General features: G+C 33.8%; 1 protein-coding gene across 1 annotated transcript in view; it reads left to right on the plus strand.

Annotated features, from left to right (window-relative positions):
• The window catches only part of LOC129350805 (uncharacterized), a 31,191-nt gene extending 6,123 nt beyond the window's left edge, over positions 1-25,068 (plus strand). Inside the window, exon 2 of the mRNA XM_055018408.1 lies at positions 20,344-25,068. Coding sequence (XP_054874383.1) covers positions 20,864-21,946 — 1,083 coding nt within the window. The 5' untranslated portion in view covers positions 20,344-20,863 and the 3' untranslated portion in view covers positions 21,947-25,068. The remainder of the gene's footprint in view (positions 1-20,343) is intronic.
• The last annotated feature ends 2,356 nt before the right edge of the window (positions 25,069-27,424 follow it).

Here is a 27,424-nt window from a genome sequence, read left to right on the forward strand (position 1 = left end):
TGGAGCTCCGAGCTCTGAAACCGTCCTCCAGAGAGCTGCAGCTGGTTCTGATCATATACCTGCAACACATTTTTACTCTGGTTATCGTCACACCTGAGCTGGGTTCTGTCTAATGTGATCCAGTCTGATCAGGTCTTAGAGGTAGTTCTTTGAAGTTTGGTTGTATGACGTATTTATCTATAGTTTACAGGGAGTCCAAGACTTACATCGGAGTTCTGTTCCTACAGACAAACAAAGCCATTATGTGCATCACGATATTGATCAGTTCTTCATAAAAGTCATGAATACCAACTGCTTTCATGCATGTATGAATCATTTTACAAGAAGATAACAGAATATATTGAACTGTTTTTACGACTTGACCAACGCTTGTCTGCGTTTCGCCCTGCTCTGAGCGTTTTATTCTATCCAATATCACTTCCATGGAGACGGCTTTCCTTTTCTTCCAAGCATCAGAAGAGTCTGACTTATGCTGGGAGCCATAATGAAGGGAAAAAAGTTAGTGAATGCAGCACAATCCAAGGTGACTACAACCAGAGAATGGAAACAAAGCCGTCTGATAGCGCCGTGTGACGACATAGTCATCCGCTCCACTCATCAACTAGTTCCATGTAACCAGTTCTGATGTAACGATGAAACGCTGTAGGTCAATGACGTCGTAAACCGAGGACCCCTCGTAGTCGTTGTTGACATCTACAGGATCCGTTGTTTCATCACTTCCTGTATATTAGTGCACATAAGCAGCCACACAGTCCATTCTGTTGCATTTTGAAAGACATTACAATGCACTTTCTGTTCTTTTATTAGCCAATGGTTGAGGTTTTGGATAGTTTATGCAAATCAGGGGCATCCAGCTTCCATCTGACACCTCTGGAAACTCTGGCAAAGCTTGAATTAAGGATGGGATATCCTGATCAGATCTGAAATGTAAAAAGCATGGCTGATTTAGACAACAGACACATGATTTCAGTCGCTGTCCTAGTTTATTCTAGTTTGTCTTAGACACGTAGGCTCTGGTCGGAGGTCATTAAGCACCACACAAAATCAAAAATTACTCAAAACTTCATCACAGAAGTCTTTGTTATGGTGACCATCGCTAGCTAAACTCCCGCAATGCTCTCTGCTTGACAAGCATATACATTTCTCCAAAATAAATACATTTTTTTGTCAAAATGACTTGAAATTTGTCCAAAATGCCAACATGTGAACTATGGTCGGAGGACATTAACATCCACACAAGTCTTTATCATGGTGCCCGTTGCTAGCTAAGCCCCCTAACAATGCTCTGCGCTTACCAACATAAACAGGCCGAAACTAGAAATATCTACAGCATTTATTTTTTTTTACAAATAGTAATTTGTTCATTTACTGTGACCGTAAAATTACAGCTTTATGATATTTAAATCAAAAATATTTGCAATCACGTATCTGAACATTACAATATTCCACCGTTTTTTAACATCCAGATTTTTCTACAGTAAATTTGACATACCAACTGTGGTTAAGTAACTCATTTAACCTGGAAAGTTTGCCATGACTTTGTTGGGTTATTGATAAATTTATTTGTCCAGTGTCTCTCTCACAGATAGACATATTTATAATAAACTATGACCACAAAACTCTTGTTGTAAATAGTTGCACATGGTAAGTTTTCTGTACTGTTAGAAACTTTCAGTCCAACTTTCCTTCAGAGAAATGATTTTTTAACCTTTATTTCTGTCAGGTTGGCAGCTGCCAGGCCCATATAGTGCCCTCTCCCCTTCTCTCTCCTCCCCTTTCTTCCTTTTTAGGTTTTCCATGGAGTAATTGTAGCGGCAGGTGTTCTACATCATCACCATCATCAGCCAGTTCAGGAGCAGATGGAATGCAGCCAATCGAGCCTCACACACTCTGCAATAAATCCAGATGCCACTCACCTCTCAGTGCCGGATCGTGACACAGCCTCTCCAGATCCACCTGTTCCTGCTTGGACTCACCTGGGTTCTCCGTCGCTTGTCTCTCTTGGTGCTTTCTGCCTCAGAGATTCACTCACCAGAGCCGACTTGACCACCTGGCGTTCTCACCATCACCTACCAGCTGCTGCAATTGCCTTGGACCATACGCATCCTGAGGCTTCCAGTTAGAGCCCAGTCCGAGCATCAGCTATTCGTATTGGTTTGAAAGTTGTTTATAGTTTGTATTATTGTAGCTTAAGTAATTTGCGAGCCTGTTGTTTTGTTATAGTTGTGAGTCGCAAAATCTTAGAATTAGCCTTTCTTGCCTGGGTCTTACCCACCGTGAGTTTGAGCCATTAGCTTTGTATTTAGTCCTCCTCACCACTAGTTGTAGTGAAGCGCCTTTCTTGAGTTCTCCGAGAATTAATGCCAGTTGTTAGTTGCCTACTTCGACTTGTAGTCAGCTCACAGTCCTGTAAATAAACACCTTAACATCACACCAGTGTGTCTGCTCGTTTCCTGCGCTTGAGCTCCCTTGTTTATTGTAACAATTTCAGACACATCTCAGATCCCGGTGAACAACCTGCAACCCTGAACGCATCAATATTCTCTCTTTGTGAGCTGATTTCTTTATTCATAGAGGATTAACAGATCATTAAAATATACATAAGTGATAACCGCAGAGCTCAGGATTGATTTCACTCCCCACTTCAGAGGAAAGTTCTTTAAAAAAAAGAAACTTTTCTGCTGCCTTGTTTTGATTTATTATACATTAATGTGAGTGTCTGTCTTCAGGCCTCATCGTCTGGAACAAGCTGAACCTCGTCAGGTGATTCTTCTGCAGGTAAACCAGCCTCGACACCTGCCACTGGTTTCCAGCTACTCCAGGAGATTAAAGCTTAAAGTTGGCAGCGTAATTTTACATTTTTTTTCTGTCAACAAACCCCAAGAAAACCAGCCAGGAGTGTGTTAGTGTGTCTCGCGGTACTTTCAGGCTCCCGGGCCCAAATCTATTCGCTCATGCTGAAGACCTAAATCATTGAAAATGTACAGAACGTTGCTCCCAAATACAGATTCGCCCCGAAGGGCTTTAAAATCAACACGGCGAACAGTGCTCCTCCACATCCTCCTGCTTAGTTTTCCATCTCAAAAAAGCAGCCGTAATTTTTAGCAAACGTCACTGACAGCAGAATAAATAGAGCTGCTGTTGTTGTTGCATCGAGCCGGGGATTGATTTGTTTTTAATAGGTTTTTGTTACAACGCTGGAGCTCAGTGGCACAAAGGAATCAGATAAGCTGAATTATTCTTCAGATAGTCAGACAGAACGGGCTGTTAGGATCCATTCTTCTCTGCTGCTGGTGTCTTTGTGGAATCTGTTAACAATCAGAACAAAATGGAACGTATCGAGTCTTTTCTCCTCAAAAGTTCTTCTCAAACTTTCTTCTAAATACAACGAATCCAATCGCTGTTGTGTCTCAGAGGATTTTCTGTCCAAAAGCTCGGGAAATTAAACTCCTCTGTAGAAAATTTTCAACAACTGTAACTGCAATTTTACAGATTCTTCTAGTTTTATAAAATTACTGACAATAACGAGTAAATCACAAGAAACTGCTAAAAAGTATTACTTACTGACAATATCCATTTTTTAAAATAAGAATTTGTTCTTTTACAATTTTTGATGGTGTGTGTTTAAATCAGAAAAAAACTTTATTTGCAGATATTTGTTTTGTAAAATTATATTTAAAACAATATATTTTTTCATTATTTTATTGATTTACCATGTTTTTTTTAACCACAGATAATATCTAGTAAAATCACAGAAAAATGTATTTATTACTACCAATAATATTTGTTCTTTGTACAATTTTTGATGGTAAAAGTACTTTTTTTTTTACAGTGTTTTAATCAGAAAAAAAATTATTTTACAGATATTTGTTTTTTAAAATTATATGAAAAACAATAGATTTTGTTCATTATTTTACTGATTTACCATGTTTTTTACTACAGATACTACTACAGATAATAACTAGTAAAATCACAGAAAACTGTTAAATCTCTGTTGAAATTTAAAAAAATTAAAAAACAAGTTAAAACTTTGTCTATATCCACATCAAAAATCTGTATTTTTGTTTTTTTTACAAAGTTGGACCATAAAATTTCACTGTTTTACCACATTTAAATAGGCTAAAAATGTTATTTTACAGATATCTGGTATAATTTAAAAGAAAATGTATGTATTTTAAGGACTGAAAATGTTATTTTACAGATTCTTGTAGTTTTTAAAAATTACTGAGTAGTAATATCACAGAAGTAAAAGTATTAATTATTGTCAATAATATCCAATTTTAAAAATAGTAATTTGTTCTTTTACAATTTTTGATGATAAAATTGCTAAATGTTTGACTGTTTAAATCTTAAAAAAATATTTCACAGATATTTGTTTTTTTAATTATTTCAAAAACGGTACATTTTTTCATTATTTTACCGATTTACCATGCTTTTTTTAATCTACAGATGATAACTAGTCAAATAACAGAAAAAAATGTTAAATCTATGTTGAAATAAAAAGAAAAAGTCAGGCTAAGACTAAACATAATGTCCACATTAAAAATCTGTATTTTTTTTGTAGTAATTTTTGTTTAGTTATTTTACAGTGTTAGACCATAAAATGTCACTGTTTTAAATCAGATGAAAATGTCGTTATTTTACAGATATTTGCTGTCATTTGAAGGAAAAAATATGTATTTTAAGGACTGAAAAATTCTGAATTTCACATTTTTGAACTACTAGAATATATCAATAAAATGACCTCAACGGACTGAAGCATTATGACTACTTTCATTGTTTTTGCTCAGAAATATCCTTCATTAAATACAAAAAAACCCACAAAAATAAAATAATTTTAAATTTTAATGTGAAATAATATAAAAAGGTTGTGAAGAATGCTAAATTAGCATTTTTTTCGACAAAAATGTGTATTTTTTGACATGAAACGAGAAAATACATTTGCCTATTTACAAATATTCTTTTTTGTATTTCATAGATAAAACTGAGGGCTGCACAGTGGCGTAGTGGTTAGCACTTTCACCTTGCAGCTAGAAGATCCCTGGTTCACGTCCCGGCTTTCCCGGGATCTTTCTGCATGGAGTTTGCATGTTCTCCCTGTGCATGCGTGGGTTTTCTCCGGGTACTCCGGCTTCCTTCCACAGTCCAAAAATATGCTGAGGTTAATTGATCATTCTAAATTGCCCGTAGGTGTGAATGTGAGAGTGATTGTTTGTCTCTATATGTAGCCCTGTGACAGACTGGTGACCTGTCTAGGGTGTCCCCTGCCTTCACCTGAGTCAGCTGGGATAGACTCCACCCCCCATGACCCTAGTGAGGATTAAGTGGTGTATAGATAATGGATGGGTGGATGGATAGATAAAACTGTTAAATTTTAATCCTGTAAATATATTTGTAAAAAAAAAAAATAAATTAGGACGTGATGGTTAACTAAAAACATCCATTCTGTAATTTTTACAGTTATTTATTTGTTAAATGAAGTTTTTGCAACAGATATCAAATATGTTTAGCGTGTTTTCATAAGTGTATAGTATATATATATTTAAACATATCTCTATATATGTTTATTTTTTACATATTATAGCTAATTTTGCTGCTTTTACACATGTAAATATAATTTATGAAATATTTTGATTTTAAAAAAATGAACTAAAATTTCACATGACCTAATGGTAAAATAAGGATAGAAAATACATTTTCACCCTCCTGTTGTCTTCATTTACGGGCACCAAAAAATATTGTTCCCTTGTCTGAAAAAAAATCCAAAAATTCAGTAAAAAAATTCCCCAAATTTATAAATAATTTGCAAAATCTTCAGGATGAAAATTCCAAAAAGTCCTTAAAACTTTCCATTAAAAGTTTCATTTAAAAAAATCCAAATTTGGCTAAAAATTTTAAAAAGAATTTTAAAAAATTTAAATATTTTCAAAAAATTAATGAAAATCTTCAAAAAAAAATATCTAAAGTGATTCCATAGATATCAGTAAAACTTCTAATATTTTCTTCATCAGAACATTCAGAAAAAAGATTTTTTTCCCCTGAATGTTCTTAAAAAGACTTTTTTTAAGCATTTCTTTTTTTCCACCAAAAAATTTTCAAAAATTTCCCAATAATGTTTCAAATGTGGAAGTTTTCACTGTGAAAAAGTATATCTGTTTTTTTTGCCCACATTTTCAAACTTTAAAACGGGTCAGTTTTGACCCACAGGATGACATGAGGGTTAATTATGTAAAATTGCTCTTTTTTTTTTAATGATATGACTATTTTCTGTTATTTCGCAGTATTTTTGGTGCCCAAACTGCTTGAATATCACCGTTTCTTGACATTTTTGAAAGAGCGTGATCTTGTTTTGTTTCCGGCTGTTGCCTCGACTTAATTATGTCCTCTCCACGCCTCACTAACTCGTGCCATCATGCTATCGATCTTGCTGCTTCGCATCGCCGACTCCTGGCAGAAACAAACTTGCGTCCACGGCTTCATTATCTGCTCCTTCCTGCCTCGTCAGATTCCTCCTGAACGTCTCGGTGTGACTTTCATGCTGGGATCTGGTCGTGTTTCACCGCAGCCTTCAGCTCCTGACTCCTCATTCGGAGCTGCTGCTGCACTTAACTGGAAGTGCGTTTGAGTGCTTTAATCGGACTTTGTGTCTCTGTGGAGCCGCCGAAGCTCCTCGTTCGTCCCTGGATGAACTCCGTTATTCCCCCGAGGACACGGGTGGACTATTTTATGGAGTCTAAACAGCATGGTTAATGCATCGGGCCCTGGCTCATAATTTGTCCCTGCAGCAGCTGAGGGGGAGTCTGTGATCCAGCAGAGTAAACCTGGTCCGGCTGTTTGTTCTGTCTCAGTTTGTTTAGCAGTAAAGTATTTCTCTCTGCTGCTGCCAGGAGGTAAACTAGATGCTCTCTGCTCTCAAAAACCACGTTTTTGTTCTTTTTAATACGAATTGAATTCCCTTCAATTCTGATTTCGAGTGTCGAATTATTGAAATAGTTTTTCATCTCGCAGATGGAAAAAAAAGCCTCTTTCGTAATGTGTTTATAGTTTTAACAGCCTGCAGAACTATTGAGAAATTGGATTACAAGAAGATTGCAGTGTTGCTTTTCCAGTCTCACAATTCCCCCTAATAACGGCAGAGGATGAAGATGTGCAGATTCAAATATAATACTAAATACTTGTGAATAATGATAAATTAGCACATTTTTCAACAAAAATCTGTATTTTCTGACATGAAAAGACAAAATACTTTTGTAAATTTCCAAATATTATTTTTTTATTTTGTAAGTTTAGCCATGTAAATATATTTCTAAAAATTAGGTTGTGATGGTTAACAAAAAAAAGGATTAATTGTGTACTTTTACCGTTATTTGTTTGTTAAATGAGAAATACTTTGTATAGTTAAGTTTTTACAACTGACATGAAATATCTTTAGCATGTTTTCAACAGTGTATAATGTATATATAATCAAACATATCTTTATATATGTATTTTTTTGTTACATATTCTAGCTAATTTTACTGATTTTACACATGTAAATATAGTTTATTAAATACTTTGATTTAAAAAATATATATTTTCGCATGACCTGATGGTAAAATAGGGATAGAAAATACATTTTAATTATGTAAAAGGGCTTTTTTTAATTTAATGAGATGACTATTTTGTTATTTTACAGTATTTTTGGCACCCAGCTGCTTGAATATTACCATTTCTTCACATTTTTCAAGAGTATAGTCTTGTTTTGTTTTTTTTGTTGTTTTTTTATGTATTATAGCTAATTTTACTGCTTTTACACATGTAAATATAGTTTATTAAACATTTTGAGTTAATTTGAATAAAAAATTCACATGAATTAATGGTAAAATAAGGATAGAAAATACATTTTAATTATGTAAAAATGCTTTCTTTTAAAATGAGATGACTATTTTCTGTTATTTCACAGTATTTTTTGTGCCAAAACTGCTTAAATATTAGTTTCTTCACATTTTCGAAAGTGTTGTCTTGTTTTGTTTGTTTTTTACATACATAGTTAATTTTACTGCTTTTTCATATATAAATATAATTTATTAAATATTTTGATTGAAAAATGTATAATTTCACATGACCTAATGGTAAAATAAGGAAAGAAAATACATTGAAAAATGTAAAATAGCTTTTTTTTAAAAAATTTAATGAGATGACTATTTTGTTATTTTACGGTATTTTTGGCACCCAAATTGCTTAAATATTACCATTTCTTCACATTTTTCAAAAGAGTGTTTTGTTTTTTCATATTTTAGCTAGTTTTACTGCTTTTACACATGTCTCAGTTTGTTTAGCAGTAAAGTATTTCTCTCTGCTGCTGCCAGGAGGTAAACTAGATGCTCTCTGCTCTCAAAAACCACGTCTTATTTGCAGGATTTTGTTCCTTTTAATACAAATTGAATTCCCTCCAATTCTGATTCCGAGTGTCGAATTATTGAAATAGTTTTTCATCTCGCAGATGGAAAAAAAAAAGCCTCTTTCGTAATGTGTTTATAGTTTTAACAGCCTGCAGAACTATTGAGAAATTGGATTACAAGAAGATTGCAGTGTTGCTTTTCCAGTCTCACAATTCCCCCTAATAACGGCAGAGGATGAAGATGTGCAGATTCAAATATGAAACACATGATAGTCGGAGTGGAAGAGAAACCGAGGCTTCTCTTTGCTCTGCTGAGAAGAAGAGCAGCGTTTTAAATCAGCTCCATGAAATCACACTTCATTGTGGAGATAGCATTTGATGGAAAACGTTTGTGGAGATCACCCAGAGCACATTTCTGCACAATCACTTCCAGCCGGCCGTGGTGTTAATAATGTAGAGGCTCTAATCACGTTAGCTTAGACGTACGACGGGATGGGCTCTGATGCTCGGGCAAACTGCATGAAATATTCAAATGGAGGTGCCCTACATTAGACTGTGGGTCTGATATTTTTTTAGCACACTGGAGGCGAGTGTCTGATAACGCAGCTTTTCTCTGATAACCATGTTCAGATGCTAATCTCGGCGTCCAAACATGTAATTATGCCGCAGAGGGAGAGCTCAGGCATTTCTGCAATTGTTTAATTGGAATATATAGACGGAAGAGCACTCTGCAACAACAAGGAGGAAGACGGAGACTCATTTTAATGGATGTTGGTCAAAATGTCCACTAAAATGAATCCTTCAACACTTCTTTAGCCATGTTAGCTCCTTTGTACATTAGCTCCCAACATCAGCAGGCTAGCTATTATGATTAACATTGTTTTTGTTGTCGTTATGGCAGCATTTCATGGCTTTATTAAACCGCAGCACTGGTGAGATGCGACTAAAGTCCACACTGGCAACTCCACTTTGGTGTGTTAGCATGCTAATGTTAGCGAATTAGCATTAAACGCAAAGAACAGCTCAGGCTACGTTGTTTTTTGTGTACGTTCAGTTTTCTGTTTCTGAGTAAATTGTATTCCAAAGATGATCATTTATGGGGCAGTGGTGGCGCAACGGTTAAGTCTCTGGACTGCTGATCAGAAAGTCAGAGGTTCAAGCCCCGATGTGGCCAGTGTTGGGCCCTTGAGCAAGGCCCTTAACCCTTCCTGCTCTAGGGGGCGCTGTACCGCGGCTGACCCGTCACTGTGACTCCCCCAGTTGGGAGATATGGGAAAATCAGAATTTCCCCTTGTGGGATTAATAAGGGATTAAAAAAAAAAAAGCAAAAGTAGGAGTCTACAGCCATGTTAGCACCCCAAAGTTACGTGCTAACATCAGCATGCTAGCACAGTTGTGGTGCTAACACAGTGATGAGTATAGTTTGTTTTTCTACTTACTATTTTGGCAGCATTTTATGCCTAAATTAGACCGCAACAGTGGCGAAATACAACAAAAGTCCACATTGACAGCTCCAGTTTGGTATGTTAGCATGCTAATATTAAACACAAAGAACAGCTACATTGTGTTTGTAAACCAAAGTACTGTTTTCATTTTCTGGTTAAACTGTCTGCCAAAAAGGATCTTTTAGAATCAAAAGTAAAGCAAAAATACCTCACATACTGTACAAACAAGATAAAGTGTACAGCAATGTTAGCAGCCGTAAGTTAAGTGCTATCATCAGCATGCTAACATAGTGATGGGTATAGTTTGTTTGTTGTTTGGTGGAATTATAGGCCTTTATTCAACAGTAGAAGTGTGAAATGCAACATAGGCCTTCATTACTAACTCAAGCTTCGTGTGTTAGCAGGCTAACATTTGTTAATTAGCATTTAACACAAAGATCAGAAATTAGTATTTTCTTTTTGTGGCTAAATTGTCATTCAAAATTATTTTGAATTTTGAAATATACAATAAAAGACATTTTAACAAGGCAAAGAATCCACAGCCATGCTAGCAACTTTGCGAGGCTAAGTTAAATGCTAGCATTCTGGCATGCTCACAAAAATTATGCTAACATGGTGATGACAAAAACATGTTTTTATTATTATAATGGTAGCATTTAAGCTTTTACTTGACAGTAGCAATTAAGAGATGTGACAGATGTCCTCATTAACAAATATAGTTTGGTGTGTTAGCATGCTAAAATAGCTAATTAGCTCTAAACACCGTGAACCACAGTAGTAGTGTTGTTGTTGTGGCAAAACTGTTCTTAAAAAGCAAAATGAGGCGTTTTTTATTTTTTACATTAAGGTCCTCATTAACAATGGTAGTTTAGCATATGTTAAAATTATTATAACACAACTAGCATTAAAGACAAATTTTAGACTGATGGGGATCTCACTGTTTTTGGTAATATGTGGTTATAAAAGTATTAAACTGTAATAATTTGACCAGAGGACAGTGCGATATTGTCTTAACTGTTTTGTCAAATACAGTTTTTATTATTTTCGCACCATTTTATAGATGGAGTGTAGTTATTGTTTACATTTGAATGATCTTTTTTAGCAGCTAACAACATAATCATCCAATCCTTTAATCAAACTTTGTTTGACTGATTAATTGCAATTAATTTTGAGGAGAACATGACAGTCTGTGTCAAATTTCAATCTAATTATTTGGTCAACAAATCTCAGTAAAATGTCACAGCCTCATGAGCGTCAGGAAACCACCGAAGTCATAGATTCGTTGTTCATTTTTACTTAAATTTTAATTTTAAGCATCTGCTAGTTGTTGAGGTATTTCAGTCTGAACAGTGTGAACCTACTGACACTTTCATCCCGACCTCTCAGGGCTAAAAAACATAATTTGAACTTGTACGATTGATTTGTTGCCACAAACGCCATGACCCCTTCTTCCAAATCTGGTCATAAATTGTGCATAAGAGCGTGTCATACGGTCCGCAGGTCCTCAGCTGGAAATGTCCTTTAAACATCAATATTAGATATAAGGTCAGACTTATCTCCAACCTGCTTCCTGCTGTCCGTCTGATTTCTACTTTAAATCACTCTGCGCTGGAAATACCGAGGCAGAATCATTAACTCTCAGTCTGTCAGACCGGCACATAAAACATCTACAACCCACACTGACAATAAATATGAACAGCAAAAGACAAATCTGAGACAAAAAAGAACATTTTAACGCACAAAGCAACATCGGGAAAAAGTCTGAACCACCCACGGCTGAATAAAACATGTCTGATTGATTTTAGAACTGTAGGGTTCGGCTGGTGTTTGTCTAATTTAAGGGACTTTATCTGGTGAAGGTAGAAAAATAATCTTTTGTAAGAGCTGCTTTCAGATATTGTTAAATGGAAATCTTGGCCATTGTGGTGTAGGGTTAGTTTGTGAGGTAAATATGAAGTCACAAACAAAAGTTTCCATCCGCTTGTAAAGACCATGTTTACCACGTCAGTCTTGAGTTTCCAGTGACTCCTAGAAATTTGAATTTACTCTGATGGAATCATTGAAACACATAAATCTTAGTTGTGAAAAACAATCCAGCATTTTGGTTCTTTCATAGATTTATTTAAGATCTTCTGGAAATCTGTTGGGTCAAAATTATAGAAACAGAAATGCTAATATTTGGTTATATTTGTCCATTTCCATCTTAGCTAAGTTATTTTGGTTTCAAGCTTCTGGTTTATCTTCATGACAGAAATGGTTCAATCCAACTAGATGTGTTGACTTGTTTCTTCATCAGTCCTCAGGTTCTTGATGGGTTTCAGTCAGGACTTTGGGGAGACCAGTCTAGAACCTTCATTCTAGAACCTTCATTCTAACCTGATGGAACCATTTCTTTACCACGTCTGATGTGTGTTTGGGCTCATCGTCTTGTTTAAACATCCAACTGTGCCCAAGATCAACCTTCTGCTGATGGTTTTGGGGTTTAATCCTCCTTCTTCATTATTCCATTTACTTTGTGTAAAGCCACAGTTCCACAGAGCATGATACTGCCACCACCATGCTGGATGGTAGGTTTGGTGTTCTTGGGGTAGAAAAAAGACCTGACCAAGACAGTCTGAAACCAGTCCTAAAAAGGTCTAAAACCAGGACCAAAATCAAACCTAAACCAGTCTCAAAAGTTTTCACAACCAGTCAGAATACAGTCTGCAACCAGTCCAAAAAAAGTCACAAACCAGTACAAAATCGCACCAAAACCAAACCAAACTACTCCTAAAAAAAGTCCAAGACAGTCTCAAATCAGACCTACAAAAGTATAAAACCAGTACCAAAATCAAACTTGAACCTAAGAATATCCAGAGCCAGTCAGAATACAGTCTGAAACCAGCCCAAAACCAAAACTGAACCCAGTTTTAGAAACGGTCCAAAACCAGTCCTAAAAAAAATCAAAAACTAGTACAAAATCAAGACCAGTCTGATGAGTGAATCTAATGGTTCTGTTTAAACTGAATCAGAGGAGTCAGCAGCTGTAGTCGACTGGAATCACTCATGACAAGTAAGAAGCCATGAAACTAAGAATTGATTAGTAGAACTTTGTACAAAACAGATCATTTTAGTTGTTGTTTGTTTATTTTTGACCCAATAGCTTTCGTCATATTTCCAGAAGATCTTTAATAATCTATGAAAGAACCAAAATGTGGGATTGTCATTGGAAACTAAAACTGTCCTGATATACATGTTTTTTACAAATATGTGTAAATGTTTGTACACGAATGTGTTATTCCAATGTAAAATTTGATAACCATTTCTAAATGTAAGTTTGAATGTTATCATTTGCGGTAAATTATTTTAATGTGTCTAATTTTGCATGTAAAAGAACAGAAAAATGGAAATGGATGAAATTAATTCTTGTCTTTCTCCCTAAAAGAAGATAATTGCAGCCATTCCACATTAGTGAATGGTTAAATTCAAGAAGCAGGGCTGGTTTTAACAGAAAAGTTTAAAGAAAGCAGTAAGATTACAGAGATTTTTGTAGATTTGGGGACAAAATGTGGCCATTTTTACTGTAGAAAGAACAGCGAACTTGCTGTGACCGCTCATTGCTCATTGCACAGTGCAGTAATTTGACCTCAGTGAGGAGGAGAAACGGTTGTTTTCCTCTCACCAGGCTGCAGCTGTGTCCCGTAAAGCCCAGAATTATCCACACTGGCATCAAACTGCAGCATTAAAACAGAATTAATAGTCGTGGAGTGAAAAGCACGTCATCCAAACGCAGCGGAAGGACTATTAAAACGGTCAGCAGTTCGTCATTTGCATTTTCTGCCTCTGACTGTGAAAAATTCAGGAACTGATTGAAGTAGAAGCTATTTTGTGCTGCTTACAGATTGTACAGTAACTCGTTATGTCAGGTGATTGGTGGGGATTTAGAGGAAGCCAGCAAGGGTTTGATGGATGAACACATGCTGGGAAGCTGCACAGAACGACTTTTTACTGCAAGTCAAACTAAATGAGATCACTGGTTCTCCTCACTAAAACAGTCAGAAAACTTGTACCGACCTGCCTCTGGGTTACTCCATGTTATTCCAGGTGGTGCTGCTCCACTGGCTCACATTTTACCTGTGCAGAGTTTATTTATTTGTTTTTGAATGCCAAAACGACACTGGAAAAGAAAATCTGTAACAAAAAAATCTGAACATAAAGGCAGAGGAAAAAATACCTTTAAAAACTGGGGGATACTGGAATTCTAAAAAAAATGTTAAAACTGTAAAATTAACAGCAAATATTTATAAAATAGTGATATTTTTATCTTTAAATTCAATAGAACAGTATGATTTTACGGCTACATGTTTAAAAAGTACACATAAGATATTTCATGTGGACATTATTTACAGTTTTGACCTGTTTTTGTTAGGTTTTTTTACTTAAATGAATATTTTTTTCTGTGATTTTACATGATATTTTCTATAATTTCAAAGAAGAGCAAGAATCTGTACAATAAAGTCTTTTAAAATTATTTAGCATTTCTCAACTTTTAATGTAAATTTTTTTTTTAAAATTTCAAATGACAGCAAATACGTGTAGAATAAAAAACACTGAATTAATTACACAAAAAACATGCAATTTTACAGCCACACATTGTTGAAAAATAAATAGTATCTATAAAAATACAAATTTTTGATGGGACATTATCTACTGTTGTAGCGTATTTTCATGGTTAACTTGTAAATTCATGTTTTTTTTCACAAAATGGGAAAAGACAGTTTACGTTTATTATTATTATTATTATTATTATTATTATTATTATTATTATTGTTGTTGTTGTTGTTATTGTTATTATCATTACTATTTAACAGTTTTCAAACCTTTATATAAATATTTTTAAGTAAATCAATAAATTCTTTGTATTTATTTATTTGTAATCATTTTCAAACTTTAAATCGTCACTGTCAAACACATTTTTTACATTGTAAGTTCTGTAAAAATATTTTGACAGAATGTTGAGAATTTTTCTCTGTTTTTCATGTGAATTTTTGTATTTTTACCCTCTAAAAACTGTCTTATCTGGAAAGTTCCAGCTGCAACAAAGCTTTAAACTGACCAATATTTAAACAGCAAATATATGTAGAATTTTAAAAAATTAATTAATTATGCTAAAAATCATGCAATTTTCCAGCCACACATTGGAAAAAAAAGCAAAAAAAACTACTACTTATAAAATGCAGATTTTTGATGTACTATGTGCTGTTTTAGCCCTTTTTATGATTGAGATGTAAATTCCTTTTTTCTTTTTTTCTTTTACAAAACAGGGAAAATCAGTTTACAGTTCTTCTTCTTCTTATTTTTATTTTATATTTTACCATTTTTCAAACATTAATATACATAAATTGAGGTAAATCAGTAAATAGTTTTTTTAAATGCAGTTTAATAAGGTTAAAACATTTTTTAAAAATGTAAAAAAAAAATTTACATTGTAAATTCTGTAAAATATTTTCACAGAATGATGAGAATTTTCTTGTTTTTTTCGTGTGTGAATTTTTGTATTTTTACTCCCCAAAACTGTCTTATCTGTAAATTTCCAGCTGTAAGCATTAAACTGACAAATATTTGCAGCAGAATGGGTGATTTCATAGTGACACAGTTTTCATTTTTCCACTAAATCAGTTTGGTCTGTTAAAGTGACCTTTCTCCTGGCCAACATTTGGACTCATTATGGAGGAAAAGCAGGTGAAAGAAAGTTCATTAATGATGGATTAGTTTTATAAAGAGAGTCAGAATCCACAACACTGGAGCTGGAACTGGTTGAGCTCAATTAAAAGCACCAGTTTAAAGTAATCAGCTCCACCTGTACCTGTCCTCCTTAGACAAGCTGAAATATCTGCAGAGAAAAGCTTTGAAGTGAACAGAAAACATCTCCTGACATCTGCTTAAAGAAATATAAAAACACTTAACAGTTCAGTGCACCAGACTGTAGCTGGAAACAACCAAGGAACAAATCAGCAAATCAAATCAGCAAAAACTTAGTAATTAAAAAGAAATAATTAGGATTATACGACTGTGAGTGCCGCTTTCTGCCTAGTTTTTTACACTTCTTGTTTGATCCATCTTTCTTTTTCTTCTAGATATGAACATCTAGACCTCTATGAACACCAACATCTAGACCTCTATGAACATCTAGACCTCTATGAACATCTAGACCTCTATGAACACCATTATCTAGACCTCTATGGACATCTAGACCTCTATGAACATCTAGACCTCTATGAACACCATTATCTAGACCTCTATGGACATCTAGACCTCTATGAACATCTAGACCTCTATGAACATCTAGACCTCTATGAACATCTGGACCTCTATGAACACCTAGACCTCTGTGAACATCTAGACCTCTGTGAACATCTAGACCTCTATGAACATCTAGACCTCTATGAACACCAACATCTAGACCTCTATGAACATCTAGACCTCTGTGAACATCTGGACCTCTATGAACACCAACATCTAGACCTCTATGAACATCTGGACCTCTATGAACACCAACATCTAGACCTCTATGAACATCTCGACCTCTATGAACACCTAGACCTCTGTGAACATCTAGACCTCTGTGAACATCTAGACCTCTATGGACACCAACATCTAGACCTCTATGAACATCTGGACCTCTATGAACACCTAGACCTCTGTGAACATCTAGACCTCTATGAACACCAACATCTAGACCTCTATGAACATCTAGACCTCTATGAACACCAATACCTAGACCTCTATTGTGGAAAATTTTGAGTCATTCTGGACAGATTTCAAGTCACTTTAAAAAAAAAAATCTTTTTAATACCCTTTTTGGACAATGTTGTAGTAAGTGTGGACAATTTTCAGTCATTCTGGATCAGTTTTGAGCCAGTTTGGATGAGTTTCAAAGTAAAAATATCTAAAAACTGGATCCTTGTCTGGTCAAATTTCATACACATCAGATTCTACTGATGTTAGAGATGTTTAGTAGAAATATGGATCCATCCACATATGTATATATATATGTATATATGTATATATATATATGTATATATATATATATATATATATATATATATATATATATATATATATATATATACATACGCTGGCCTACATGTTGTCTTTGTTTGAAGATTTTGCACTTTGTTTCCCATTTTTAAGAACCGATGATTAAAAATTTGCCATCTGCTGGAGCGTTTTCATGATTCAAGCCTGCTGGAACGAATTCTGTTTGTGTTTTTACCAAATTTCATGACTGTTGGAGTTTTATTTCTGAAGATATTTAACCTTAAAATGGCTTCACAGGCAGCATGTTTAATTGAGGGTGTACGGGTCTGTCTGAAAACGTAAGAAATTCTCAAAATTCAGCCACAATATCTGCCTGAACTTAAGTTTTGTGACTCGAATAACTAAAAAGTAAACTGTGAACAGACTCTGAAACGACCCCGTTGCTGCAGATCATCATCATTTATTACAGAACAGACCAGGAGGCTGATCATGAGGTTATAATTTGCTCACAAATGCCTGTCACTGATCACACTGATGAGTAATTCTGCTTGATTAACTCTGCACAAAACCAACTAATAACGACTCATTAATCTCTAATGGCCCGGACATTACTCCTGGTTTCCCCTGAAGTTCTATGATGCATCACGCCGAGTCATTCCCAAGTATCCCCTCATTACTTCATGATTGTTTTATACTATTATCTCCTCCTGTCTGGAGCCGTGTGGACGAAGTGAGACTGAGAGGAAAGTGGGCCATCGAGGCTGGAAGTAAAAACTCCCTGCAGCCAGATTCTAAAATAGAAAATCAAGTGGAGCTTCTCAGAACAGTGGAGGAAGATCCAGCAGCAGAATAATTTCTGATTTTAGAGGGAAGCGTGAAACAGTGAAGGTGGAATGGTTGGACAGATGAATATTTTGGTTGTGACCACTGTAAAAAGAATTATATTAAACAAATAAACAAAATAGTGAAAATCCAGCTGTCAGGATGCCAGATAAAATACCATAATGTTAAAAAAAACTATTTAAAAAAGTGAGAAAATGACAGCAAATGTCTGTAGAATAATATTTTTAGTTGACTTAAATACGATTAAATCATAACTTTGTGGAAATTTTGTCAAAAATAATAAAGATTGTTGATGTAGACACTTTTTTAAAAAAAAAGTCAGCGTATAAATTACTATTTTGTAATTTTAATATATTATCTGTATTTTGACATAATTTGTAAAATGTGTAAAATATTTTCCATTTTTTTAACCCTTAATGTGCAGAAAAACTAAAAATGAAAGTAAGTATATGGTCACATACTGTGAAAGAAATAACTTTTTTTAAAATGGATTTTAACATATAGATTTTTGGTGTTGATAATTTTTTGAACAGTCAGCGTGTAAATTAATATTTTGTAATTTTGATACATTATCTGTATTTTAACATAACTTGAAAAACCAGTAAAGTATAATTTACCATTTTTTAACCCATAAATTGCAGAAAAACTAAAAATGAAAATAAGTATCTCCAAATAATTATATTTTTTTGTTGATTTCAATGCAGTAAAACTGCAATTTTATGGTCACACTGTCTTTTTTGTTTATGGCTGTTTTCAAATTTAAATGCAGATTGTTGATGTAGACAATATGTCATTTATATTTTTTACAGTCAGCATATGAATTCATGTTTTGTAATTTTAATTTATTATCTGTATTTTAACATAACTTGAAAAATGTAAAATATTATTAATCATTTTTAAACAAATGATATAGAGAAAAACTAAAAATGAAAATAAGTATATGCAAAATAATTGTTTTTGTTTTAAAAAGCTGATTTTAGTGCATCAAAACCATTATTTTATGGTCACACACTGTGAAACAACAAAAATATTTTCTTTTTACATTTTTTAAAATACAGATTGTTGATGGAGACATTTATTTATTTTATTTACAGCCAGCATGTAAATTAATTTGTGTAATTTTATTATTTATTATCTGTATTTTTACATGACTTGGGTTTTTTTTTTTTTTAAAAAAGTAACTGTTTTTAACCCATAATATACAGAAAAACTAAAAATGAAAATAATTGCAAGTATATGCAAAATAGTTATGTTTTTTTTCAGCTGGTTTTCAGTGCAGTAAAACTGTAATTTTATGGTCACACATTGCGAAAGAGCAAACTTTTGTATTTATCTTTTTTGAAATTTATTTATTTATTTATTTTTACCAATTTTAGAATCTAGATTTTTGGTGTTGATATTATTTTTTGTCAGTATGTATGTAAATTAATATTGTTTAATTTTAATTCATTACCTTTATTTTACCATAAAACATGGAAAATGTTGAAATATTATTTACAATTTTTAACCCACAATACACACACCCATATGAAAATAATAGCAGTAATATGCAGTAATAACAGTATATGTAAATAATTATATATTTTTAGTATATTTTTGTTTTTATGCAAATAATTATATATTTTTAGTATATTTTTGTATTTTAGGTTTTTTTAGTCAATTAAAATTAATATATTTTTCTGTGAATTTACTTTATAATAATGGGGAAAACTTGTGAAATTACAGTTTACAAAATCATCTACCATTCTTCAATTGGCGATATATAGTTTTTTTAAAGGCAGTAAAAATACTTTAGGATCAAATCTAACACAGCTATTTACTGGTTTGACCTAGTTTTTTTTTTTATTTTGAACGTGTAAATCAAAGCTTTTTTTCTGTAATTGCACAATATCAATAAAATAACAATACGTTGTTAGAAAAGTCACATTAAAAATTTATTTATTTATTAATGACAGTATATAAAGGCCTGTAATCAAATCAAATCAGCTGCTAGTGGATTTTGTTTTTGTCATTTCTGAGATTCACTTTCAGATCCTCAAAAAAACTCTTTTTTTCTGCTAAAATAATGAAGTGCAGTGAATGAAACTGTACCTTCAAGAAGAAAATTCCAATAATTCCTCAAAAGTTTCCCTTGAAAGTTTTATTTTTTAAAAAAAATTCCTCAAATTTGGCCACAAAATTCTTGTAAATATTTTCAAAAAATTAGTAAAAATCTTCCAAAAAAATCCTAAAAATATCTAAAGTGATTCCATATATATCAGTAAAACTTCTAATATTTTCTTTAAGAACATTCACATAAAAATCAACCAAAATCCAGCAAAATTCGTTGGATTTTGGTTTTTTATGTGAATGTTCTTAAGAAACATTTTCCACATTTCTTTTTTCCACCAAAAAAATGTTCAAAGATTTCCCAAAAACATTGAAAATGTGGACATCAGAAGTTTCACTGTGAAAAAATATATTTTTTCCACATTTTCAAACTTTAAAACGGGTCAATTTTGACCCGCAGGACGAGACGAGGGTTAAAGTAGAATCAGACTGCAGTTACACTTAATTGAATCTATGTTTTCCAGAACAGCCGATGCCCTTTAGGATAATCTGTAACAATAAAACCGAGAGTTTTCTAACAGAACTCTTATTTCCTGTATTTTTTAGGGGAAACCTGAGCAGCAGAAGCTCCTCTCTGGATTAGAGACTCGGCTCACGGAGGAGGGACATGGCCTGGATTGTAGTCATTTTCTCCTGGTTTGAAAAGGCCATCCATCTGTGCTGTTTTATCACCAGGTCTGGGCTCTGGAGGATGGAGAGGTGAGGAGGCGAGCACACAGGTATGTTTTATTGATCAGGCAGCGCCACCGCCGCCATGAATAAAACATGAGGAGGATCCAGAAGAGTCCCGGTGTTCGGGCAGGTTTGTTGTCTTGTAAGCTAAACCCATTCCAGCTAATGGAGTCAACGAGACACTCCGGGCCTGAGAGCTTCTGCCGGCTTTTACAGGGTGTTACAGACGCTTTGGCACTTCAGGAATCTGACATTTCTTTGTGTCCTGAGTTTCCCTGTGAGGACAAGAACTGCGACATGTGACAGAACCTCCAGACCTCCAGCACAGCAGCGAGATCCTGACACAGAACACAGCTGAAACAGATAAATCTAGAGTCTCTGAGGGGTTGTTGGCATGCAGGTCATTTTCACTGTTTTTATGGTCATCCTGCTCTCTTTGTATTGCTCTCATACTATTTATATCCCGTCACAGTCATTTTGTATCTCATTGCAGTCATTTCACTTTTTTCATGCTCATTCTTCGTCTCTGAAGTCATTGTGGCTCATTGTGTTCATTTTCGATGTTTTTATTATCATTACAAGGTCTTTGCAGTCATTTTGCATTGCTTTGGAGACATTTTACATCTCATTGCAGTCATTTTGCGACTGTTTGTGGTCGTTTTCATTGATTTTGTGGACGTTTTTATCTCGTCATGGTCATTTTGTATCTCGTTGTGGTCATTTTATATCTCATTGTGGTAATATTTTATCTTGTGGTCATTTTGTATCTCGTTGTGGTCATTTTATATCTCATCGTGGTCATTTTGTATCTCGTTGTGGTCATTTTGTATCTCATTGTGGTAATATTTTATCTTGTTGTGGTCATTTTGTATCTCGTTGTGGTCATTATGTATCTCATTGTGGTAATATTTTATCTTGTGGTCATTTTGTACCTCGTTGTGGTCATTTTGTATCTCGCTGTGGTCATTTTGTGTCACGTGGTCATCATGTATCTCATTGTGGTAATGTTTTATCTCGTTGTGGTCATTTTGTATCTCGTTGTGGTCATTTTTTATTTCGTGGTCATTTTGTATCTTGTTGTGGTCATTTTGTATCTCGTTGTGGTCATTATGTATCTCGTTGTGGTCATTTTTTATCTCGTTGTGGTCATTTTTTATCTCGTTGTGGTCATTATGTATCTCGTTGTGGTCATTTTTTATCTCATGGTCATTATGTATCTCGTTGTGGTCATTATGTATCTCGTTGTGGTCATTTTTTATCTCGTTGTGGTCATTTTCTATCTGGTTGCAGCCATTTTGCACCTCTTCACGGTAAATTTGTACATTACTGTTATCACTTTAAATGTATTTTCCATAATTTTCCATCTTTTTGTGGTCGTTTTCCATTTGTCTGCAGTCGTTATGCCTCATTTTTCATCTCTGTATTGGTTTTTCCTCTCTTTAGTCTGTGTTTTCTTCCAGTGCAGTTGTGCAGGTGAATCCTGATAAAAGCCTACAGAGCTGTTCAATAATCCATCCACCCTCCCTTTAAACCTTCAGTTCCCTGAAACCGAATGCTCTCCCAGCATGCACTTCACTTTACTTCACTATGTGGTCATTTTCACCTCTTTCTCGTCTCGTATGTCATCACTCTGCACCTCGCAGTCATTTTGCAGCTCTTTGTGGTCAGTTTGTTTCTTTACATAAAACCTGAATCTGTTGGTGATCTTTTAATCCTCCTGTTTTATGACTTCAGTATCTTACCATGTTTTCTTTGTCTAATCTGGTTTGTTTGGTCATTTTACAACTATTTTGTGTCTCTTTTAGATCAGTTTTCATCTTTTTGTGACACTTTTTTTATGTAATTATATTGTTGTAATTTTACATGTTTTTGTGGTTCTTTGATTCTATTCATAGTCGCTGTGTTTTTCAGTCATTTTGCGTCTCTTTTTGGTCATTTAGCACCTTAGTTCAATTATTTTGGACTGCTTTGTCGTCACCGCACCATTTATTTGTCAGTTTGCACCTTATTGCCATCATTTTGCACCATTTTTCAGTCATTTGGCACCTTATTTCAATCATTTTGCATCCCTGTTCATTCATTTTCCATAACTTTTGGTGCGTTTTGCACCGTTTTTTAGTCATTTTGCAACATTTCTCAGCCATTTTGCACCAGTTTTTGGTCATTTTACACCACTTTTCAGTCATAATGCACCATTTTTCAATTAGTTGGCGCCATTTTTCTGGTCATTTTGCACCTTATTTCAGTCATTTTGCGTCTCTGTTCATTCATTTTCCAGAGCTTTTGGTGCTTTTTGCATCACTTTTCAGTCATTTTATACCACTTCTCAGTCATTTTACACCAGGTTTTTAGTCATTTTGCATCACTTTTTGGTCATTTAGCACCTTAGTTCAGTCATTTTTGTTGGTTTGCACCCTACTTCTATCATTTTGCATCTCTTTTCAGTAATTTTGCACCACTTTTGGTCATTTTGCACCATGTTTTGGTAGTTTTATGCCTTATTTCATTTGTTTTGCATCACTTTTGGTCACTCTGCTCCATTCTGTTAGTCATTGTATATCCATTTTCAGTCATTTTTCACCACGTTTTGGTAATTTTGCATCTCTTTTCAGTCATTTTACACCTTTTTTGGTCATTTTTCCTCTCGTTTCAGTCATTATGCACCACTTTTTGGTCATTTTTCATCTTATTTCAGTTGTTTTGCACTACCTTTTGTCACTTTGCACCATTCTTTTAGTCAGTTTGTGTCATTTTTTAGTCGTCTTACAACAGTTTTTGTTCATTTTGCATGTCTTGTCATTTTTAACAACTTTTTGGTCATCCAGTACCATTTTTTTTGTCATTTTGTGTCCATTTTCAGTCATTTTGTACCTTATTTTAGCCGTCTTGTACCAGCTTTGGGTAATTTTGCATCTCTTTTCAGTCATTTTGCACCACTTTTTTGGTTATTTTGCACCAGGTTTTAGTCATTTTGCACCTTCTTTCAGTCGTTTTGTACATTATTTCAGTCATTTTATACATTATTTAAGTTGTTTTGTATCTCTTCGTGCTCATTTTCTGCTTCTTTTTTGCGGATAAAGCTTGTAAAATGCTCATTATCCGTCCATCTCCCTGTCTCGTTATTTTATAAACCTGATGGTCTTGAAACCACCACCTGGACCAGCGTGTGCTCTGACTTCCAGTCTATTATTTCTGTGGCATCAGAGGCTAATTTTCACAACAAGATTGTTATTTTCCGTCTGTATCTCATAAACTAAACTGTAACTCTGTTCTGTGTAATGAGCTTTTCCTTCGTTCGCTGAAGGCCTCAGGATTGTCATTTTCATTTATTGTTTCATAACGCTGGAAGTCTGCAGAGACTCCGGCTGCATTTAGGTCTGTGCACATAAACTTGACTTATTTGTTAATAAGAGCATTTGAGAAGCTGCACAGGAGCGAAGGTCTGGAAGTTCTGGAAGTTCTGGAAGTTCTGTCCGACCAAAGGGCTAAAATCAATAAGAGCTGCTGGTATTTGGTGTCAGACGTCCTGGTATTTTCAAACCATGCTGTGAAGAATGAACCTTTTAAACTGGGATTTTATCAACATTTACTGTCATACTCCCCCCTTGCTAGATGTTTCAATAAATTACACGTAGTAAAATCACAGAAAAAGTATTGAGCTGTCATTTTGCATCTCTTCTGTCATTTTGCACCTTATTTCTGTCATTTTGCACTATTTTTTGGTCATATTGCACCTTATTTCAGTCATTTTACACCACTTTGTGGTCTTTTTTTTTTTTTAACCACCTTTCAGTCATTTTTTTTACCACTTTCTGGTCATTTTGCACATTATTTCAGTCATTTTGCACCACTTTTAGGTCATTTTGCACCATTTTTCAGTCATTTTGCACCACTTTCTGGTAATTTTGCACATTATTTCGGTCATTCTGCACCATTTTTGTCATTCTGAACCTTATTACAGTCATTTTGCACCCTATTTTGGTCATTTTGCACCTTATTTTAGTCATCTTGCACCATTTTTTGGTCATTTTGCACCACTGTTCAGTCATTCTGCACCACTTTTTGGTCATTTTGTACTTTATTTCAATCATTTTAGACATTATTTCAGTCACTGTACCCCACCTTTTCAGTCATCTTGTATCCACTTCAGTCATTTTGCACCACATTTTGGTCATTTAAAGATTCAAACCCATCAGCATGTGAGATGTTTCCAGATCTGATGAAATTCCAAATTTGTCTCCACATTACAAAGAACATAGTGAGTTCTCTGATAGCTCCTCTTGTTCGTAGTAAATTTTTAAAGAAAGTTTGTATGTTTTTGTCGTCTTTCTCAGTGTTATTGGCGTCTCGGCTGGTTAACTTTAGCAGCTCTAGAGAATCTAAGACTGAGATTTAGTGTTGAATGAGTCAATTTAGCAGGAAAATCGGCCATAAATAATAAATTAGTTTAACTTGTCTTTATATTCACAGTTTATCTATAAATAATATATAAATATAAAATAAACCTGTGATCTGAAGGACTCTGATGTTTTTCTGCTTTTTGGGCCCAGAAACATGGATGTAAAAAATCAGTTGTTTTGCCTCTTTTCAGTCATGTTGATTTAGTATTCCTTGTTTTGTTTTATTTTGTTTATTATTTTACGTTTTATTTATTTATTTAAAAAAACAACACATTTCATGGTATGATTGTACCAGAATAATTTACCTATGAAAGACTAAAAACTCGGCACAAATTAATATTAAATATTATTAACTACAACTTACAGTATTATGATTAAATTATATATTCAATTTTGTTTTCATAGATCTATTTAGTTTTATTCTATTTTTGTAAATTAACTTTTTTATTTTCTTATTGTGCCAGTAGCTGTTTATTTAATTTTATGTGGATTATTTTGTATTATTTTTTTTTCCTTATTTTTCTTTCATTCTATATTTGTAAATTTGTTTTTATTATTTTTAGTGCTATTATCTGGTTTTATAACATTTTATGTGGAATATTTTGTGTTATACACGGTTTTTGTTTTATTTTATTTTTGGAGATTTATTACTATTATTATTTTGTAGCTCTGGTAGCTGGTTTTAGTTAATTTTATATGGATTTTTTAAGTACTTTTAGTTTTTTCTTACTATTTTTTTATTCTATTTTTGTAAAATTAATTTCTTTTCTTTTCTTATAGTACTTGTAGCTGCTTTTATTCAGTTTTATGTGGGTTATTTTGCATAATAAGTTTTTTTTTCTTAGATAATTTTTTCATTCTCATTCATTTTTAAATAAAATTTTTAGTTCTAGTAGCAGATTTTATTTAATTTTATGTGGATTGTTTTGTATTATTTTGTTTTGTTTTCTTATTTTATTGTATTTTTGTCAATTTGTCTTTATTTTATTTTATTCATTTTTAGTGCTAGAAGCTGGTTTTATTTTATTTCATGTAGATTGTTCTGTATTAGTTCTTTTTCTTATTTTTATGTTTTTTTTGTGTAAGTAGCTGATTTTTATTGAATTTAATGAAGATCATTCTGTTTGTTTTAATTGTTATTTTAATTTTATTCTATTTTGTAAATTAATTATTTTATTTTCTAATGGTGCTAATAGCTGGTTTTATTTAATTTCATGTGGTTTATTCTGTATTATTCAGTTTTGTCTTACTGTTTTTATTTTATTTTATTTTTATTAAAAAAATTTAGTGTCAGTAGCTGGTTTTGTTTAATTTAATGAAGATTATTTTGTTTGTTTTTATTATTATTTTAATTCTATTTTTTAAAATTAATTATTTTTATTTTATTTTCAAATAGTGCTATAGTTAGTTTTCTTTAATTTTATGTGGATTATTTTTTTTGTATTTTCTTCATATATTATTCTTTATTTTGTTCTATATTTGACATGTATTTTATTTTATTTTTTAGTGCTAGTAGCCGGTTTAACAACACGTCAAGACTGTTGTCTGTTGCAGTAGAAACAGATTTGTGACTGTATTTCCTAATTCCCTCACATGCCCCTGCTCTTTTTAGGTAAATACATATAAAATATTCATATATATTTAGAGAGAACAGAGGTTATATTGCACGTCTGAGGCTTAAAGTGTTAGAAATCCAGGAACCCTGATGTGTAAACGGACAGAAACGCTCTGTTCCAGCTCTACCTCCTCACTGTAATTTCTGCAGCTGATTTCAGCTTGAATTTAAAACGTTTCCACAGAGTTGATTGCTTTGGGACTTTTGCTCTTTGAGGTGCAGAAAGTTTAAGAGCAGAAAAAAAGGCAGCAGCGGTGGAAGAAATAGAAGAAGGATCCTAAGAAATGCAAAGAGAGCCGGAGCACCTGCTGGACTGAAAACGTGTGTGAAAGGTTTTCCTTCTCTGAGGCTGTTTAATCAAAGTTAGCGAGCTCTCAGCCGGGATTAGACGGGAATAAGAAATAAAAAGTGGAGCTGGGGAGTCGCAGAGAGGCCAGAGGAGGTTTGAAAGCCTGCAGTCTCTGTTTGGAAGATCGCCTCGGGCTCCACATTCTGTAGCGTTCATTTAAATTCCTCCGACAGAAGCTTTTATTGTCCTGCCGGCTCATGAATAAACTGCAGAACCACCGCTCAGTTCCATCAGATTAATTAACGCCTAATTAGACAGGAGCTGCAAAATATTTTAACCACAGCAGAGGGACCGAATCCGTCCTTTTACCTGCTGCTTCCTGCCAAATCGACTTTATTTATTTATTCATCTCAGGGTTCAGGTGGAAATAAAGCTGCAGAAAACATTAAAACACTGTCAGCGTGGGTTGATAAAAGTATAAATAAACTGAAAATCTGGCAGCAAACACGACAGAAAAAATAAACATTTAATAAACGGTGGAGAAGTGTAACTTCAGGAACTATAAACTATAAAAATAGCAGCAAATATCTGTAAAATAATGAGATTTTTAGCTTTAAATTTAGTGAAACTGTAAATTTATGGTCACACATT

The sequence above is a fragment of the Amphiprion ocellaris genome, chromosome 1 (genome assembly GCF_022539595.1).
Source record: "Amphiprion ocellaris isolate individual 3 ecotype Okinawa chromosome 1, ASM2253959v1, whole genome shotgun sequence".
Lineage (NCBI taxonomy): Eukaryota > Metazoa > Chordata > Actinopteri > Pomacentridae > Amphiprion > Amphiprion ocellaris.